This window comes from Podarcis bocagei (assembly GCF_964188305.1).
Source record: "Podarcis bocagei genome assembly, chromosome: 4".
NCBI lineage: Eukaryota > Metazoa > Chordata > Lepidosauria > Squamata > Lacertidae > Podarcis > Podarcis bocagei.
The window spans coordinates 76443757-76464761 of NC_138128.1; the positions used below are offsets into that span (position 1 = coordinate 76443757).

General features: G+C 39.6%; 1 protein-coding gene across 4 annotated transcripts in view; it reads left to right on the forward strand.

Moving 5' to 3' along the window:
* Positions 1-21005, forward strand: part of JMJD1C (jumonji domain containing 1C) — a 123690-nt gene that overhangs the window by 84668 nt on the left and 18017 nt on the right. For 3 of the 4 annotated variants that reach the window (XM_081190799.1, XM_081190797.1, XM_081190800.1), the window contains 11 exons: positions 4943-5048; positions 6954-7078; positions 7881-8024; positions 8117-8303; positions 8400-10075; positions 11327-11499; positions 11787-13954; positions 16762-16963; positions 18966-19180; positions 19893-20045; positions 20643-20732. In XM_081190799.1, coding sequence (XP_081046925.1) covers positions 5042-5048; positions 6954-7078; positions 7881-8024; positions 8117-8303; positions 8400-10075; positions 11327-11499; positions 11787-13954; positions 16762-16963; positions 18966-19180; positions 19893-20045; positions 20643-20732 — 5140 coding nt within the window. In that variant the 5' untranslated portion in view covers positions 4943-5041. The remainder of the gene's footprint in view (positions 1-4942; positions 5049-6953; positions 7079-7880; positions 8025-8116; positions 8304-8399; positions 10076-11326; positions 11500-11786; positions 13955-16761; positions 16964-18965; positions 19181-19892; positions 20046-20642; positions 20733-21005) is intronic. The other variant, XM_081190798.1, reaches the window with a different exon arrangement.

The following is a 21005-nucleotide window of genomic DNA, read 5'->3' on the forward strand; positions in this document are numbered from 1 at the left end:
AAAGAAGGGGGAGACAATCCCACCCAAATGTTGAGAAATGTATAGTTCTATCAGTCTGCCCATTTCTGATAGTTTGAAACAGGTGAACTTGTATGCATATGTTCCATAAAGCAATCATCTTCCTGCATCCTCCCAGATGTGCTTAGGGACTAGAGAAATTCTTATCGAATCATGTATTTAAGTGCTTGCTTTGTCACTTATGGCTTCTTTCCACTTCTCTCACTTAAATGTCACTTTCAACAGTCAGACATAAACAGCCCTAAAAAGCCCATTTGGTGAAATTAATAGTGCAGGTTTAAGCTTAAATTGTGTATGCATCACAGCTATCTCTTCAGTTTTTTGGTCACTTTCTTCTCTGTTTGATCCTTGACGTCACACAGCAATTTTGCTTTCTTGCTTCAAAGAGATTCTGCGTGTTTCTTTCCATAGGAAAGCCATGGATATTTTGACTAGTCTTAACTAAGTAACTTGTCTGTTTTTGTGCATGTGTTAAAACATTTTTTAAAAATTGAATATTGTTTTGTAATGTACGGTGAGTATATTTTCAAGTCTTGCATCCAGGTGGCTCATAGAATCTTAGAGCACCCAAATCTAATTGTCAGCTTAGTGCAGTAGGCTGTTTGCCTCTTCTAATCCTCAGTGAAGGCAGATGAGATATTATGGATCATCTGGATAAAAGCATTACAAAGCCCATAAATCCCTGGCACTACCTCCTTCCATAAGTTTTGTTGATGTCTGCCAGGAGGGTGAGCTTTCCACATTTTCAAAGCAGAGGATAGACCCATAGGGAGAGGCTTATTTATTTATTAATTAAATGTATATTGTTTTATTCTCTCAGTATATAATTTTTTAAACCTTTTTTTTTTTGCATGCTCATTAGATATTACTCCTTGATGTAGAAAATACTTCAGTAGCCTGTCACCAAAAGGCATGAGATAATCCTACTTGCTTTTTTATGATTGGCTCAAACAGACATACCATCCAAAGCAGTTTTGAGCTCCAGAGCTGAATAAAGAGCAGTAGGGAACAGTAGCCAGCAGACACATTGTTGTTTGAAGCTGAATAACTTCAATCAAGTAAGCAGACTTGCTTTCCATCTGAGGGCCAAACAAGATGTGATGGGGCAACTGTCTTCATAGCTTCCCCACTCATAAAAAACAAGAGGCAGGTCCCTAATCTTTACATGAAACCCTCCCTGCCTTATTTTGTTACACTCCATTGCTTTAGGCTATTTTTCCTCCCAGGCTGGCTTATTTCCATTATTGAAGTAGAGCACAGAAAGGTAATGTGTTCTTCCCTCCCCTGCATGCTTTTGTTCCTTCAAATAATACACACATACCACTTTATGAGCAGCCAGGTTGTGTTAATGTATCTATAGTGGCCTGATATGTTTAGTTTGGGCCTTATTTCACTAACTTGAAAATTAGTAAGTATTGTGGGATTGGATTTCTTTTCCTCTGATGTTTAAAAATGCCTTTAAAAGATTATATGTGTTTTCAAGAAAAACAGGACTGAGTTAACAGACCTGACAGGTATTTGACCACACAGGCAGCGATAGTTTTAGGTGCATCTGATATGTGTGCAACCACACACTTGTGCATTGCACCAAACCTGGAAGTGACACAAAAACGTCACAAAAGGGGGTGGGGCAGGCAGGCTTTTTCAATGTATGATTTCACAGAAGCATGCAATGACCTAGAATGCAACCCCTTGCCAACTGGGCATTGCCTGTACAGTGCTTGAATTTTGAGAAAGTACTGTGGGCACCAGTCAGAAAATGGCTGCCATGGGGGAGCATGAATTGTACGTGACAAGATTGTCCTATGTGTCTTCCACTGAAAAATGCCAGTGACAAGAGAAACTAGCAACCACTCCTTAGATCCCCCGTTCGTGGGATCCAGAATTCTGTTGCCTCTGGGACAGGACAGGCAACGACTCCTTCTTTGAGTAACCTGAACCCCATTGACCTCAGTTCCATGCAGTAAGCCTACACAGCTCTTGGCCGTCCGAATGGCAACCAGTTCCAGCAAGCGCCACTGCAGCCCCAAGTGCAAGGTCAGCCAGCCACCCAGCCTTAGGCTCATCTGCAAATGAGAACCATGAATGCACTGGGAACTAATCAAATGAATCTGACTCCTGGAGGAATAACAGACCAGCAACCTAGCATGATCCCAGAAACTGCTCTTCCGACTTCACTTGGGACAGCAAACTCCTTAATGAACGATGACACAAATTCGATGTCCACAGCTTTACCTCCTTCAAGTACCGGGGTGAGGAAAGCCTGGCACGAGCTTGTCATTCAGGATCTGCGCAATCAGTTAGTGCACAAACTCGTGCAAGCCATCTTCCCAACTCCTGACGCAGTGGCACCGTAAGAGCTCTGGATGGAGAATCTGGTGGCTTACGCTAGGAAAGTAAATGGGGGGAGGTGGCTAACACAAAATTAAAGAGAGTGCTGTTATTTCTTCTTCCCTCCTACTTCTGCCATAGACAACCTTAGGTTTATTGGGAGGCAGCTATGTCCTGCTACTCCTGACTGTACAGATCACACAGGATATATCTGTGTATATATCACATAAAAAGGTAAAGGACCCCTGACAGTTAAGTCCAGTCACGAACAACTCTGGGGTTGCGGCGCTCATCTCACTTTATTGGCCGAGGGAGCCGGCGTACAGCTTCCGGGTCATGTGTCCAGCATGACTAAGCCACTTCTGGCGAAACCAGAGCAGCGCATGGAAACGCCATTTACCTTCCTGCTGGAGTGGTACCTATTTATCTACTTGCACTTTGTGCTTTCGAACTGCTAGGTTGGCTGGAGCTGGGACCGAACAACGGGAGCTCACCCCCGTCGCAGGGATTGAAACTGCCTACCTTCTGATCAGGAAGCCCTAGGCTCAGTGGTTTCGACCACAGTGCTACCCACGTCCCATATATCACTTATGCACACACTATTGAGCGTTCCAGCAGTACTATGAAGAATATACAAGGTGGCTACACCACACTCACACTCACACTCTTACATACATACACACAGTCACTGCTCACATATCCATCTCTCCCCCGCCACTCAAACCACACATAACATGGAGACTAGATAGTTTATACCCCCCCTCCCTCTCTCTCTCTCTCTCTCTCTCTCTCTCTCACACACACACACACACACACACATGTGCATCTATCCCTCTCTTGCCTAAGTGCACCGTCTTCCTCTCTCATACACTTGGGAGTCCACAGGATTATTTTCTGGAGGGGCGGGAGTTTCTTCCATATGGTGGGCGGCAAAGTAAAACACTGAAATGGTGGAGCTGTATAATTTATCACACAAAAAATTGAGAAGAACTGTTTCTGTATGTTCTGCCTCATATCTCGGGTTCAATAAATGCTAGAAACTTCTTTTTAAATTAAAACTGGAGATCAGGGAATTACAGTTTATTCTGGGGCATCCAAGAAGGCCTTCACAGGCAACCCCTGAGAAATGCAGTAATAGGTCCACCATTGTACTTCATGCTATTGAAATACAATAGTGGGGGGGGGATTCCTTCAGTAGAGAATCCTCTTGTATGTAAATAAGCAGCCATCTTTTATATTCTTTTCTTGCATTTTGTGAATATAATTCAGCCTTTGTCTAATCATAGTCATTGACCACTCAGTATAGATTTTTACTTGTCTTTGAAATTCACAGATAAGAAATGCATTATCTAACAGTGTTTTAAAATAATCTTACTGGGATAATTCTTCAGAATCCACCCACACCGTATAAATTGTGTAACAAAAGAAGTGTATACAAATGCACTTGTTCAGATTCAGCAATGTCATCTCTTTGTTTCATTTTGTTGTATTAATGGAGGAGTAGCTGAATTTTGGGTTTTAGAGCATCCAAACTCCAGTTGGTGTGTAAATCAAAATGTATTTAAAGTTCAACGTGCTAGTTTATAAGGCAGCATTAGTTTTATTAGTCACACAAAAGATGAAGGTAGCTATGTTGACCCATACGATTTTCATTATCCATATTAGTACAATGCCTTTTATTAGGCCAACCAAAATATAGCAAAAGGGTGTGCAAGCTTTTGCGCACTCCTAAAATTCTTGACCAGGCTAGAAAGTTAACAGAGCACTTGGCAGAAGTGAGATGACAACAGTTGTAACATTGAAGCCATGGAATCTTCACTGATCAGTCTTGAGGTGGAATGGGAACTGGGTAGCCCACGTGCAAATGAAGCTCTTTATGGAGCTTTTCCTGCTGGGAATAAGAGGCATAGCAATGGTTGATTCCCAATTTCTGAAAAGCTTTCCATCCGTATGTGTGGAAGCCTATGTGTTTCATCTAAGGTTGGAGAGAGTTTCAGAGATGGTAAATCAGCCAACAGTTCTCAGCAGACCTTGGTGCAACTCAATAGCTGCATCGATTCATTTGTATTTTTTTCTGTCTTCTTTGTTACTATGTTTTAAGACTGCCACCAGATGCAGACCCCATGGTTTCAACATCAACCACAAGCAGCCCTCTCTCCCCCATACTGCCCTGTTCACCATGTAGCTTGATGAAGCGTTTTGGAAAACTTAAAAGCTTGCACTATTTTGTTACATTTTGGTTGGCCTAATAAAGAGATTGTCCAAGTACAGAATTTGACAGTACTTTTATTGAGGTATTGTAGTCTTAACTTACAGATTTTTTTGCTCCAAGAATTAAAGTGGACTGATTTGGTGCTATTGAAAACATGCATGGAATAGAGAAGTATTTAAAGCCATTTATTTATTTGGCAACTTATTGGATCTGGGTCCTTAATGGAGGGGGGAATTGAGCATTTGGGACAACTTCTGTCACTGATCTGCAGTTGTGTTCTTCAGAATACATAGTTTTCAACAAATTGTTGGATTGAAGGAAATAAACTTCATAAAATACTAAATGTGTATAACATAGGGTTCTTCTTAATTCCTGCTTTAGGACGACGTAGACAGTTTAAACCCAGTTCTCAGGGACAACCCACAGCTTCAGGAGGAAGTAAAAATCTGGGTAAAGGAACAAAAGGTGCAAGAGATTTTTATGCAAGGTAATTTTGAGAAATATTTTTTTCTTCTAATTAGGTCCCATGAAAATTAATACTGAAACATGATTGGAGGAAAAATTATACTGTAAGTAGAAATGTGGATTTGTTTTCAAAATTTATTAAATGAAAGTATATTCATATTTCAGAAACTGTTGTTTAGTATATGGTAAATAGCTCAGTAGTTCAGCAATGCCATTAGCCATGATTTACTTGGTTTTTTGTGTTGAGGGGGGATGCTTTTAAAAATCAGGTGTAATTGCATGTATTATGAATTATTTCTTGTCGCTTGAAGCACTTGTGAGTAGTGAATTTAAAAAACAGTTTGTGGTTAAGTCCTTGGAGCTGACATGATGAAAAAGGGACATGACGACATCTTCTGAGTCTGTGACCCAAGTTTATATATTAAATGTAAATACATGTAATATTATGCTACATTAATGGTACATTTTCCAGGCAAACAAAGGGTGTCAGCAAGTAATATTCTGCAGGGACTGGAAATGCTTTTTCAGTGGATTTGATTCCCACAGTAAGAGTATAAGGAGTCCTGCTGGATCTGATCCAACGTCTGTCTAGCCCATCTTGTTTCTCACAATTCCAGATACTTCTCGGAAGCGCACCAGCAAGACACGAAGGCAGTATGGTTTTAGCTGCAATTCACAATGCACCCATTCTTCTACTGGATCTGTACTAATATTTTTTCATGCATAGATAAGAACATTCATAGGGCTAGGTAAAAGTAAAGGGACCCCTGACCATTAGGTCCAGTCATGGCCGACTCTGGGGTTGCAGTGCTTATCTCGCTTTATTGGCCGAGGAAGCCGGTGTACAGCTTCCGGGTCATGTGGCCAGCATGACTAAGCCGCTTCTGGCGAACCAGAGCAGCGCACGGAAACGCCGTTTACCTTCCCGCCGGAGTGGTACCTATTTATCTACTTGCACTTTGACGTGCTTTTGAACTGCTAGGTTGACAGGAGCAGGGACCGAGCAACGAGAGCTCACCCGGTCGCAGGGATTCGAACCGCTTACCTTCTGATCGGCAAGTCCTAGGCTCTGTGGTTTAACCCACAGTGCCACCTGCGTCCCTTAGTTATTGTTTAGTTATTGACAATTTTGGTGCCACCTGAGGTGTAATGTCAGTATGATCTTTTTCACAGAACTTTTTCCACACTACACTACAGCTCAGTGCTAAAGCAACAAGCAGGGAGCATAGGAACAAAACTTTAATGCAGAAATGTCTAAAATCTTAAAATAAGCAGACTAAAAATTTCCTTCTTAGACTATTTATGCATTATGACTTGTGGGTAATAGCCGTGGTATTTCCCAACCAGTTTTCAGTATAACCAATTTCCAATTTTAGGATATTTTGTTCACAAAGCCCCCCCCCCCCCTTTTTTTAATTTGTAGTATTTTAAAATAGGAAGTTGTTTGTTGGTTACTATGTGATTTAAATGCATGTTTCATCTGCTGGGTTTTATAAATTAATGTTTGTTATTGCTCAGTAGCCTTGGGAAGGAGAAAAGGCTGCTGAATGATTTTGATTTTTTTTTTTAACTACTGCAGAGGCTGCAGAGTTCTGTGGTCACTTGTGGGAAGCTATTGGCAGCTGTGAAACCCAAAACTTCAAGAACTACATTGTTTCTACTCCAGAAGCATCTGGGCATGCAAACAGCTGCTGGGGAGGTTCTGTTCAAGAAGTTAGGCTTGCTTGATCATAAAAATGCCTCTGTATCCAAAGAGAAGTATGCAGTAGACTTAAAGGCATAATGGAAGTTGGGTTTTCGTGGGTGGGGTGGGTTACAGTGTAAGATAACATCTGTGCTGCATGCGCTTTTAAAACCAAGCCATGGATTGGAAAATTATTGCAATAATCCTCAAAAACTATTTTTATTTTTATTTTTATTTTCAAAGGACCATATTCCTTAAACGGCTATAGAGTGAGAGTATACAGACAGGACTCTGCCACCCAGTGGTTCACTGGTATAATAACTCATCATGATCTATTCACTCGCACTATGATTGTTATGAATGATCAGGTAACTATTTCTTCCGTGTTTGTCTTAAACATAAATAGGTTTGCCATGGCTTTGGAACTGTTGGCCTAAAATTGAGTTGCATATATACATTGTTTTAAAATATTACTTAACACAATCATTTATGGTTTTAAAAACTCAAATCTGCTTATTCGGTTATTACCTGACCAGTAAGATAAATAAAATGTGGATGAAGGGAATCATGTTTGTAAGGATTCATTGTTGTTGTTTTTAAAAAGTGCTGTCAGGTGATAAAGTGGCTATAAATGCCTACATGGAACAAAGGAAACCAGAATGCATATTGCAGTAGCCTTTAATATTTTCAGGGCATAAATGCAGAATTAAAATGGAGCTGCGGGAGGGGGTGAAGATCTATTTTCCTTAATTGAGCCCCCAAGATAATGAAATGGTGGGGTAGAAGTAACGGCCAATATAACCTTTTGTCCTGTTTTCAGTTAGCGTTGGTTTATAGTTATCATTAATCACTCATACACCTTTCCCTCTGAAGCAGAAAAAAAATCTTCATCCTGTATGCTTTATTTTTGTTTGACCAGTTTAAAAAAAATTGAAGGATTTTCAGTTTGGGACCAAAGCTGGAACGTTGGTATTGTTCTTATAAAACATGTTAACATGTATTCCCCCTCCCTTTCAATATGAAAGGATGCCACTTCTTCATTCCTTTTGAAGTTTTGTGCCAACAAAGTTGTTTCAAGTTAGGACATAAATTTTGTATTTGCAGCTGGTATTCATATGGAATATATAAATAAGAATTGATTCCCTTTTTTTGTTTTTCAAAATTAACCAGGTTTTAGAACCACAAAATGTGGATCCCTCTATGGTTCAGATGACCTTTCTAGATGATGTTGTTCACTCTTTGTTGAAAGGTGAAAATATTGGCATTACATCACGACGCAGGTCTCGTTCCAACCAGAACAGCAACACAGCCCACGTAGATATATTTTGATTTTAAATTTCATTGCCATTTACTTTGTTACCTATCTTGTATTAATGAATTATAAATGTATTGCTCTTTTTATTTAGGGCCACTATACCCGGGCACAGGCAAATAGTCCCAGGCCAGCAATGAATTCCCAGAGTGCAGCACCTAAGCAAAATTCACATCACCAGCAGCGGAATGCTCGTCCACATAAAAGGAAAGGCTCTGATAGCAGTGTGCCTGATGAAGAAAAGACAAAAGAGGAAAAATACGACTATATCAGTCAAGGAGGTATAAACATTTTTCAAAGGGTTGGAACAATTCTTCTTCAACATAATACTAAATAAAGGAATATTTATTTATTTATTTATTTATTTATTTCTACAGAAAATTCCAAAAATAAAAGCAAACACTTTCTTTCCAAAAGAAGAAAACCAGAAGATGATGAAAAGAAACTCTGTATGAAGAGGCAGCGGATAGACAACACTTCAGACTATTCTGAGAGCAGTGACTCAGAAAATTCAAACAAAAGACTGACAGATTCTTCGTCGGAGCAGAATTCAGAGAATGAATTGAAAAGCAAGAACACTTCAAAGATAAATGGGAAAGAAGGAAAATCCCAGAGCAGTGATGGTATAGAGGAACAAACACTAATAGACAGCCAGTCACCCTGGCACGAGATACAGGAAGATAAAAAACATCAAGAAACAGATAGGCCAGAGTCAGCTGACTTGGAGCTGCAAGAAATTTCACTCCATCAAGCCGAGCAGCCAACAGTTTATGATAGGAATGCGAATGATGTATGCATTCAAGAGTGCAGTATAGAAAAGCAACAACCCAGGGAGCTCTTACCGAATGAGCAGTTTGTGCCCAGTTGCCCTACACCAAAAGGTTGTATTGATATAAATATTGAAAACAGTTCAACTATTGAGGCCCAGGAAAACATATCAAATACTTTTGGTTTGCAAACTCGTCAGAAAATGGAGCCTCTGGGTAGTGATACAAAACATCTGTTTACAAATTCAAGCTTTCTGGAAGTGAGAAAGCTGGAAACTGATGAAAACTGGATTAATAATGCCAACAAAATGGATTTGATACAACCAAAAGTTGTGAAAAGTACATCAGCAAATGAACATCATAATTCTGAAAAAGTTCCGTATGGCTCTGTTTCATCTTTAACTGTCATTTCCATAGCAGAAGAGGGCAGAGTACGTAAACAAAGTCCAGTCTCTGATGTAGCGAAGTCAAAAGCTGGCCCACTGATTGAAACCCCTAAAATCAAGTCAAATTCTTCACCTGAAGTTAAATATAAACACGCCCAATCTCCCGACACTGTGAAGTCTAAGGTTAATTACCAAAACAGCCATGTTACTGGCGTAACAAGGTCAGCAATTAAAACTGAACATGATTTGCCTAGGTCTAGCTTTCATCCAGTTCCAGCTAGAGTTAGTTCAATAGAAGCTACTAAAAGTCCTCTTATCATTGACAAGAATGAACATTTCACAGTTTACAGAGATCCCGCTCTAATTGGACAAGAAACGGGAACTAACCATATATCACCCTATTTACATCAACATAACTATCCTCCTCATTCCACTTCCCATAGAACTTGTTTAAATCCAAACACTCATCACCCCGCATTAACTGGTGCATCCCATTTGTTAGCTGGGTCCTCAAACCAAACTCCTTTGTCTGCTATTAATACACATCCTCTTAGTAGTACATCTCACCATTCTGTTCATCACCCGCATCTACTTCCTGCAGTGTTACCTGGAGTGCCTACAGCCTCTCTGTTGGGAGGCCATCCACGACTAGAGACTGCTCACGCTAGCAGCTTAAGCCATTTGGCATTAGCACACCAGCAACAGCAACAGATGCTGCAGCACCAGTCACCACATCTTCTTGGGCAAGCTCACCCTTCAGCTACGTATAATCACCTGGGACTTTATCCAATTATTTGGCAGTATCCCAACGGAACACATGCATACTCAGGACTTGGAATACCTTCATCTAAATGGGTCCATTCTGAAGCTTCTGTTAATACCGAGGCTCCTCTGAGAAGGGTAAGTCATGCTCAAACCCCAGTTTATTATAAATTGGAATAATATCATATGATAACTTGATGTGGTGTGTAATCTGTTTATAGTGCTTTATAATTGCCTTAACAAATTTAAATAATTGCTGCTTTGTAATCAGGCTTTGATTCAAGAGGGGAGGGGAAAATGAAACATGTCATAGTTTTGTATTATGTATATTATTAGAGTTGGGTGACTGAGTGCAACACTTATATTTGTGCTTAAATTCTGCTTTCTGGTGAGAGGTTGGGAGGCACTTTAGGGTTGTGTTTTTTAAAAGAAGAGAAATCTGGATTTATAGGGTTTTCTGTTTCTTAAAAAAAAAGCCATTGTTGTAGAAGCATACAGAATGTGGGGATACTTAAAACTGAAATTCAAAGACTCAAATGTCCTTAGCTTTGTAGAAGGATTTCTTTCACCCATTACTGTAGTATCTTAGCAGCAGAATATAATATACTATAATAGGATGGAGGCCCAATACAGATGCAGTAATAGCAGTCTCCTAGCCATGATTAAGAGATTGGAAGCATGCCACAGGCTCATGTGTACTTTCTCCTGCTCTCCCTTTCTGTTGATAACTAATGTGCAACATTACATTTGCAGCAGTGGTAACTAATTGCTAGCTTTTAAACTGGGGCCAGATGTTGGTTTTCAAACCTTTCTTAGTACCAGTGCAGACTTAATACTGCACCATACTAATTCTAACCAGAGAAAGGGGGCTGGGAAAGAACATGGCAAGCTTCCAGGCTCCTAATCATGATATCATTAGCATTGCATCTGCATGAGTCTTTTTTGCTAGTTAACTAACCCATTATTGAATCTATTGCTATTGAAGATGTTTCATACTGTATTTTGTAGTAAGTGTGGCATGCAAGATGGTATAGCTTTGGCTGGGAATTGTGTTCCAAAAATGGGCCACGGGTGATATTTCAGTTTACTTTTAGAAGATGCTGACCACAGATTTTTCTCCTACTCATTTGGTATGCTTTTCTTTTTAGTTAAATTTAACATTTTACCTTGCTTCAAAATAAACTGAATACTTTTTCATCTATTTTGAATCCTTATTCAAATAGGATTCAAAAATAGGATAGCCGCAATAATTTAATTGTGTCACTTATACCTTAAACAATGCCAGCACAGAAAAACAGTTTGGCACCCTAGGATTTTGATAAAATGGAGTTATGCTTATGTTTAGGTTCCAGTAGTAACTATAAAGTCTGGTTTTATTGCTGTTAACAGAATACTCCTAGTCCTTGGTTACACCAACCCACCCCTGTGACCTCAGCTGACGGTCTTGGGTTAATGAGCCACATACCTGTAAGACCATCCAGTGCAGAACCACATCGGCCACTTAAATTGACGACACACTCTAGTCCTCCATTGTCAAAAAGTATAGCGGATCATCATAAAGAGTAAGTTTGCTTTGTTTAAATTTCTAAACACAAGAGGTAAGATAATGCTGATGAAAGAGTGAGGATGGTTTACTTGTTTGCTTTTTGTATTTAGCTTTAAGTCTCTGGAAACTTTGCATCACATATCACACTCAAAGGATGACCAACAGGAATGTGAAAAGTATATTAATGATGAATATATTATTACTATCACTTTCACATTTGTATGGCATATTTCTTGTTTAGCATATTAATGCATTGATGTGAAACAGAATTATTTCAGTTCTGCTTTCTGTGTCTTTGTACAGAGAATTGGAAAGGAAAGGAATTTTTGAACCTTTACGTTCAGTTGCAGCTACTCCAGCAAAGTCAGATGTAGAGCATAACAGATCACAGACCGCAAAAGAGGGCCATTTGCAAAGACACTTTGTAGACCCACTGCAAAGGTCACTTCAAGAGACAGGCGAGAGGCTAAGCAAGTATAAAGAAGAGCACAGGAGGATACTTCAAGAAAGTATTGAGGTTGCTCCTTTTACTGCTAAAATCAAGGCACTTGAGGGTGAAAGGGAATCATATTCCAGAATATTGCCATTATCATCCTCTAGCCCCAAAAGCCATGGAGTAAAACATGAGAAAGATTCAGAACTCTACAAGATGAAGCATTCTGTACCACAGAACTTGCCACAAAGCAACTATTTTACCACTTTGTCTAACAGTGTGGTCAACGAACCACCACGAACATACTCCTCAAAAGAGGTTTCAGGTATGTGTGCCGATAAACAGAGCAGTTGTCCTTCAACAGCTTCTGCTCAGTCACTCACTTCTTTCACTACATCTCTTTCAAAACCACCACCTTTGATTAAACACCCACCAGAGTCTGAAAGCTCAATAGGCAAGATAACAGAGCAGTTTTCACAGCAAGCAACCTCTAATTCAGCAAATTCTTTCAGAAATGACTCCAGAAGTCCTACTCAGTTGTCTGTTTCATCCTCAAGTACACTCCGAACAATGCCCGCTTTGCACAGGGCACCGGTGTTTCACCCTCCAGTCCATCACAGTTTGGAGAGGAAGGAAGGAAGTTACAATAGCCTTTCTCCTCCAACCTTAACTCCAGTGCAGCCAGTTAATGCTGGTAGCAAAATCCACGAATTACAGAAGCCACCAACTTTAGTTCCTGAGCCGAAGGAAGCACAAAATGTTTACAAAAGTGCTTTGGAGCAAAAATTTACAGATATGTGGAAAAATAATACTATTCCAAATAATGACAAAATGGAATGGCACATAGAGAGGAAATTGCCTTCTGCCACAGCTTCTGTCATTGTACGTCCACCTTCACGTACAAAGTATGATACAGTATCTGTCGTGCAGACAGCTCCGAAAGAGCGAGTTGTCGAAAGATCGCTGGTGGGGATAAACCAAACCGATTGTCCCAAACCAGCGGAAGCCAGAGAGACTGGAAGAATAGTTATGCCGACCGTGAACTCAGACACAATTCATGCCCAGTATGAAAAGAACTTGCCAGCTGCCTCCCAGGGCAGTGTTCCCAGTTCTGTCACGCCGACTACGACGACACTATGCAGCACCAAAACAGATGTAACAGCATCTGTGGCTACTACTGGCGTTCCAATCATGGGCAGTTCAGAAGTGACTTACTGTTTGTCCAATGCAGCTTTAGCTTGCACGTCAGTAGAGAGTACTGTCTCCACAGCCATAAACCAGGAAGTGGCACACATACAAGAATGTGGCCTGAGCACCGCAGCTCCAGTTACATTAGCCTGCAGCAAAACGGAAAGTGTTCTTCAGGCCAGCTCTGGATTCTCTGGGCCATCTGATTTTATTCACTTGAAAAAGCACAAGGCAGCATTGGCTGCTGCTCAGTTTAAAAGTAGCGGTGCCAGTGATACAGAGTTGACTGCTGCGAAAAATCCAATATATCCAGCCTCCGTTTCCCTAGACAGTACTGTCATCTCTGGTACAATAAACAAAGCAAATACTGTAGGCAATGGGCAAGTATCCCAGACGAGTCAAGGGAACTACCACACGAAGCTGAAAAAAGCTTGGCTCACAAGACATTCGGAAGAAGATAAAAATACTAATAAAAAAGAGAATTCGGGGAACAGTGTCTCAGAAATCATTAAGCCATGTACTGTTAACTTAATAGCTTCTACGTCAAATGATTTGCAAAATAATATAGATTGTAAAATGCTGGGTGAAAAGCTTGCGAAAGAAGAGAAACAGACAAGGCGAAAAACGAAAAGGACGTATGAATCTGGCTCTGAAAGTGGAGATTCTGATGAAAGTGAGAGCAAATCAGAGCAAAGGACTAAGCGGCAGCCTAAGCCAACTTACAAAAAGAAACAGAATGATTTGCAAAAGAAAAAAGGCGATGCAGAGGAAGAAATAAAGCCAAATGGTGTTCTTAGCAGAAGTGCCAAAGAAAAAAGCAAATTGAAGTTACAGAGCAGCAGCAGCAATTGTAAGTATATAGTTAGCATACAAATTGGAATGTAAGAACATTAGGTTTTTTTATTGCAGTCAGGATTGTGTGTCTTTTATACTTTAAAAAACAACAACAACCACCCAATATTATATACCAGGAAAAGCTTGAATTTTGAAACCTATCTAAATTATACATCTGTATATGTGTATTGTACAGTTCTGCTGTCCGCTATGCTTTCTTCAGACATTCATTCTGAATGTGTGGCGAGGCTGTGGGAATGCTTTAGTGTAGCTCCGTCCTTTCAATATAACCCCACAACACTCCCAAACCGGCACATGATGGACTGAGTCTGTAATGGTCACCCTCATGGTGCAGAGGGGTTTCCAGCAAAGAGACAGAAACTCTCACCAGTTAGGGATCTTATCCCTGTATTCTGCATGTGTTAAAAGTTGCCCCTTCAGACTCAGGCCACTGATCAGAACTGACTGATTTTGGCTGTACTGTAACATTGTTGTCAGTTTTACTATTTACAATGATACTATTTAAAATTACCATTCACAAGTAATTTTAGGACTGCAACAAAACAGTGCTGAAATTGTATAAATGCTATAAAAGGGACACTTCAGTATACCTAATATTCCTAAGTGTTACAACTTAGAGGTTTATACAAATTGTTATTGTAAGTAGCTGTATATTATCCCATTTTTGAACTGTTACTTTAAAATGTTATTTTTTACTGATCAGTACTTGCTACACAATTCCAATCCCTGAAACTACTTTCTGACTCATGCCCGTTTACTTCTTCCAAAGCATGCATACATCTCTCTCTCTCTCTCTCTCTCTCTCTCTCTCTCTCTCTCTGTGTGTGTGTGTGTGTGCGCCTCTGCTTTTCCTGTCTCCCTGTTGCTACCAGCTGCTTCCCCATCTAAAGATCCTTCATCTCCTATTGCTGTGAAGAACTATTCCTTTTATGTATTTCTTTTCCACTCTGTGCACATGCACTTCAGTTGAATTGGTTATCATTTTCACACTCAATCATAATTTAGGATTGAGCATGTGATATGGACCACACTGTTTCTGTCTAGATTCTAAAATTAGTTTTTGCAATGCACAGTTGCTTTAGGAGTTAGCAGATGAACAGATGTGTGCTTCCTCTTTATGTCTGTGGGCTGGTTCAACAAAATAATCCTTAGCCATATATTCTGCATTTTCTTATTTCCCTCACATAATTGTACGGGGAAACTATACTACATGAACCAGTAGAAAACAAGCTATGTGCGCACTGCAGGAATTTATGATCACAGTAGCTCCATAAAGTACTACCTCAGCAACAGAAATCACTGCAGAGCGTAACTAGGTTGCATAGCACTTTCTACTCCCAAAGGCAGGCAACGATGCGTCAAGACTAAAATAATGTGAAGAAAAATCAGTGGCAGAGAACCATGTGACCTATATCAATGTTAATGTAGCTGTTTGTGCTAGTGTTAAGGCAGTGTTTGGGAGCGTCTGGCCTGTGGGCCTAATTAGGCCTGGCAGGGGTCCTAAATTGGCTCAAGAGGCTGTTTTCCCAAACCACGTCAGCCTGCCCCACACCCAATGTCATATGAGGCAAAAAGTGACAGCCACAAAGAAACAGTTGTGAATCTAAAGTGTGTTCTTCAGTGTTCCTTGGCAAGTGGGGCTCCTTGATCAGTGCTGACAGCAAGCCCTTAGAAGTAGTTCGCTTGCCGGTGCAGTTTGAATTCCATGCCTGCAAATGAATATTTTTCCTCTACAAACTGGCTTTGTAGATAGCTTTGCTATCAAATGTTCAAACAAGTCACCCTTTGAATGAACAAACCATGGCTTAGCATTAGTGCAAGTCAGACCTTACACACTTGACAAATGTAAAGTGTCACAATATTCAAGAAAATGTGCTTTCTGCCAGGCTGCAGTTTTTTAAAATTTCCTATCATGATTGGCTGATAGTCTTTTGTGAGTACTGTTTTAAAGACTGAAATCATAGCCAGGATATAAGGGACATGGGACCACCACCTTGCTTGAAGCGTAGCTGGTTCTGAGTCTAGTTAGTGCCTGAATAGATGTGCCACCTTGGGTTCTATGGTAGAAAAAAGAAGGGATATAAGTGTTTGAAAACAAACTAAACTAAAATGTTTCATTTGCATTGTACATTACTGTCCATATGCAGTCCATAGGAAATACTTTTGCACTGAGGCCAACAAATGTATTAAATGTTTGCAATCCCATTTTTCTGAATTTTCGGAAAGGAGATGTGTAAAAGATTTTACTTTGTTCTTTTGAAAATACTTTCCTTTTTTATACTACTGGTCTTAACAAGATAAATAAATAAATTCATCGTGTAGGTAACCATAGTAGTTCACAGAAGCAGAGTCACCAATAAGATGTGTTTGAAATTATTACTGCCTTAGTGGTTATACTGACAAAATAAATGGGTTATCATCCATTCTCCTGTAAATTATGGGGTAAATTGATAATAAAATTGGTAATTGATAAAAAACAAAAATAGGTTAAATAAAAAAGTGTGAATTCTCCCGTCCGTCCCCACCTATTTTCAAACACTTTTTTATAATTTAACATACATGGATTCATCCTTTTTATTGCAATATAAACACTTTTACCCAATTTTTTTTAAAAAATTAAATTTTGTATCATATATATATTCTTTTATAATTGTAAGTTGCTTTGAAACATTTTTGTAGTAAGTGATTAATAAAGGCAATAAATAATAATACTAACTCCCACTACAGCTTCTGTTAAACTCTAAATATTAAGTCCTGATTACATTGTCTTTCCTTTTACTAAAGAAGTTGTCATTTTTGCAGCTGGCATACCTCGTTCAGTATTAAAAGACTGGCGTAAAGTAAAGAAGTTGAAACAGACGGGAGAATCCTTTTTGCAGGATGACTCTTGCTATGAAATCGGGCCCAATTTGCAAAAATGCAGAGAATGTAGACTTGTAAGAAGCAAGAAAGGAGAAGAATCAGCTCACTCACCAGTGTTTTGTAGATTCTACTACTTTCGTCGGTAAGTGAAAAACTTTTTTTTCTTTTTGAGAAACCAAGTTTTATTTCTACACTTCTATTGTAGCAATGCCGTTGCGCTTTGAAGAGGTGCAGTTTGAAACACGCTGGAGCAGTGATGCATACAAGCTAGAAATGCTTTTTAAATTGTGGATAGTCACTTTTTTACCTCACTCTCCCAGAGTGCCTTACGTAGGATCAGTTGCAAACAATTCAGTACCTACCACAGGTTTGCAACAAGTGGTGTGGAGGCAGCAATCTCAGGCACCAGTTCTTAAAGTTTTGATGTTTTTGTCATGGCCTACTTGAGTGGAAGCAGCTCAGGGAGAGGAGAAACAAATGGATTTGATCTATCAACCAAGCTGATGAAGTGGACCCTACTTCGTTTTTTTTACTTTGCTAAAGCCTGGTACCTATAGAAATTTTGCATTATCAAAACACTGCCTCTGACATTATTGTACATTTCTGGGTCTAGATGTTGTTGGAGTCCAACACCCATCAGCCCTGGCCAGCATAATCCATGGTTAGGTCTGATTGGAGTCCACAACGTCTGGAATGCACCACTTTCACTATCGCAGGTGCAAATGGGCGGAACGGACTCCCTGATGAGGTTGTGGACTTTCCTTCTTTGGAGATCGGATGGCCATCTGTCATGGATGCTGTAGCTGAGATTCCTGCATTGCAGGAAGTTGGACTAGATGAACCTTGGAGTCTCTTCCAACTCTGTGATTCTATGAAATATTTTTCTTTGTGTAAACTCAATTGGAGTTTCTGTTGCACAAAAAGCAGCAGGTTTTGGTGGAGGTGGTTTAAAAAAATATTGAATCCTTTACTTTAAATCCAAGGTCTTTGGCTTAACAGGTTTGTGATTTTGAACTATAGGCCACTTCTCAGATCTTTGAATCTGATAATAATATATTCATACATATTATGCAGCATGCTCTGTTCTTGGTGCAGGGTGGCCAAAGGCAAAAATGGGTGGAGCAGCTGAGGTGACTCTGCCTTTGTAGTAGTAGGCTTTGTAGTAGGCTTCATTCCTGCCACACAAAAGTCATATGTATGGGACTGGTATGTATAAGGAGAAAGTGAGAGACTGTGGAAAACATCCAGCTTTTCAACAGGAGAGAACCTGAAAAGGAACCTTTACAAGGAGCTCCACAGAGGAAAAAGCAGGGCCTTTGTGACATCAGCAACCGTTGAGCCAATCACCAGAACAGATGTACATGCCTAATAGTAACTGAAGGACAGAGGCAAAGAGATGACTAAGGATTGGAGTAGCGGTTTCTTATGTCATAAAGGCAATACTTTTTTCCTTTTCACAACAACAAGGATGATCTAGAACTGAATAAGACTGAAGGTAAGAAAGGAAGGAGACAGTAGCCTGAGGTAAGAATGAATGTAAGCGACTATGGTCCCAAGTGATGGAAGGAAAGAAAAACAAAATGGGGTGTGACCTGCAAATTAATCCCTGTGGTTTTGTGGAGTTATTTTTGTTGTTGTTATTGTATTTATATCATTACATTCTATGCCAAACACATATTCAACTAATAGAAACGTTGAAAAGCTTTCTAGTAGTCACACCATGTTGATTTTCAGCAGATTGAGTAGATTGAATAGTGAAAAAATACCATTATGTAACAAACTTCTCATGTTTGAGTGCAGATTAATAATGAAATTATTCTATGAAATTATTGTTTTATATGTGGCATCAATGTATATAAGGTATATAAAGCAGAAACTGGTAATCTATATTTCAACTGTAGATTCCCCAATGATACACTAATGCCACCATCTCCCTCTTAGCTTTCCAGCAGTACCTTGTCTGTCTCTGCCAACAAAATGGTTCAGGGAGAGAACCGAGACAGATGTATACATTCTCATGCTGCCTTTTAGAAACATTGGACATTAACCAACCATAACATGTTTGACACACAGTTAACATCGAAATACAGTTTAAATTGATCATGAATTTGATACTTATGTAAGTTGTGTATTTTGTTTTGTAGGCTTTCTTTTAGTAAGAATGGAGTGGTTAGGATTGATGGCTTTTCTTCTCCCGATCAGTATGATGATGAAGCAATGAGTTTATGGACACATGATAATTATGATGATGATGAAATTGACCTAGAAACTTGCAAATACATCTTAGACCACATAGGTGACAAATTTTGTCAGTTAGTGACATCTGAGAAAACAGCCATGTCCTGGGTCAAAAAGGATGGTAAGTATCCAACTTTTTCTGAATAACTCTGTTCAAAAGTTAGTTGCTGCTTTTTAATGTGGCTCATCCATCGTGTTTTTCCTTGGGAATTTCCCTATTGCATCAAAATGTTATGTTATTGTACTGTTGAAGTAGCACAGGAGGAAAAAAAAATGTATTGGGATAAATGTCCAAGACATGAACAAGGTGGGCTACCCCAAACTTACCGTAGTTGGGAGGAAGGGTGGGATATAAATTTAGTAAATAAAATTAGCGTGGGTTCCATTCCCAATGCAACAACAGCCTTGCTAGCTTGATTTGTTCCATAACAACTTTTCTTTTCTTTTGTAAAAAAAAGTATTTAATATGATGTTTTGTAATTATGGGCTGTCTCAACTGTATCTTTATTGGCTCTTTGGAAATGAACGCACTTTTATTAAAAAGTGCAAAACTATACAAAATAATCAAAGTGTGGGGCGGCAAATGTACTTTGCAAATCAGTCTTCCCTGAGCTAGTATCCTCCACAGGGTTTGTACTATGAGTCCCATCAGCCCCAGGAAGCATGGTCAGTGGTCCTGGATGATGAGAGTTGCAGTCTGGAGGGCACCAAGTTGGGGAAGGACACCCTAAATCAAACAGGTTTTCACCTGAAATTTCATTTATGTGCTATAATTTTGCAGTTGTTTGCCTTTAAATTTCAGTACTTGGTCTTCTGTTTACTCTGTATTCCAGCCAAAATAGCTTGGAAGAGAGCAGTCAGAGGAGTCCGTGAAATGTGTGATGCATGTGAAGCCACTCTGTTTAACATTCACTGGGTCTGCCAAAAATGTGGATTTGTGGTCTGCTTAGATTGCTATAAGGCTAAAGAAAGGAAGAGTTCTAGAGGTCAGTGCACTTTTTGTAAGAACTAAGATAATAGTTAAACATTTTAGAACTGCTTGTTTGAAGTTTTAGGTTAGTTTCTATTTAATCACAAAAACTGGATACAAAGTAAAATCACCACAAGTGTATTCAGCTTTGTTCAAAACCACCGCTCTTATAACTGTAGGTTGTGTGTTTGCATGGCTGATCTAAAATTACTGTGTTTAATTGAAGTTAATAAAAACTTGTAATTGATTCTATGATGTAAACCAGGGGTAGGCAACCTAAGGCCCAGGGGCCGGATGCAGCCCAATTGCCTTTGCAATCTGGCCCACAGACGGTCCGGGAATCAGCGTGTTTTTACATGAGTAGAATGTGCCCTTTTATTTAAAATGCATCTCTGGGTTATTTGTGGGGCCTGCCTGTTGTTTTTACATGAGTAGAATGTGTGCTTTTATTTAAAATGCATCTCTGGGTTATTTGTGGGGCATAGGAATTCGTTCATTTCCCTCCCCTCAAAAAAATATAGTCTGGCCCACCACAAGGTCTGAGGGACAGTGGACCGGCCCACGGCTGAAAAAGGTTGCTGACCCCTGATGTAAACTGTTAATGCCTTCACAGATAAAGAATTGTACGCCTGGATGAAATGTGTGAAAGGGCAGCCTCATGATCACAAACATTTAATGCCAACCCAGATCATTCCTGGAACAGGTAAGATCATAATGAAGGTCAAAGCTTTTGTATCAATGAATATTGGCACTGCATTTCAGGATTCATAGCTAGCGCTGCAGACTCAGAGGTATTGTGTCTCTTTTCCTAAGATGGAAGGTATTTCACAGTGTACTTGAGCCTCAGAAGGAAATGTGCCTTCTGCAGGCTACTGTCAAGCCTTCATCTGAAAAGGCACTCTTTTGTAAACCAGGCCGTAGCTCAGATCAGAATTTTAAGTATAAAGTTATAACTTGTTTTGTTCCTGGTCATAGT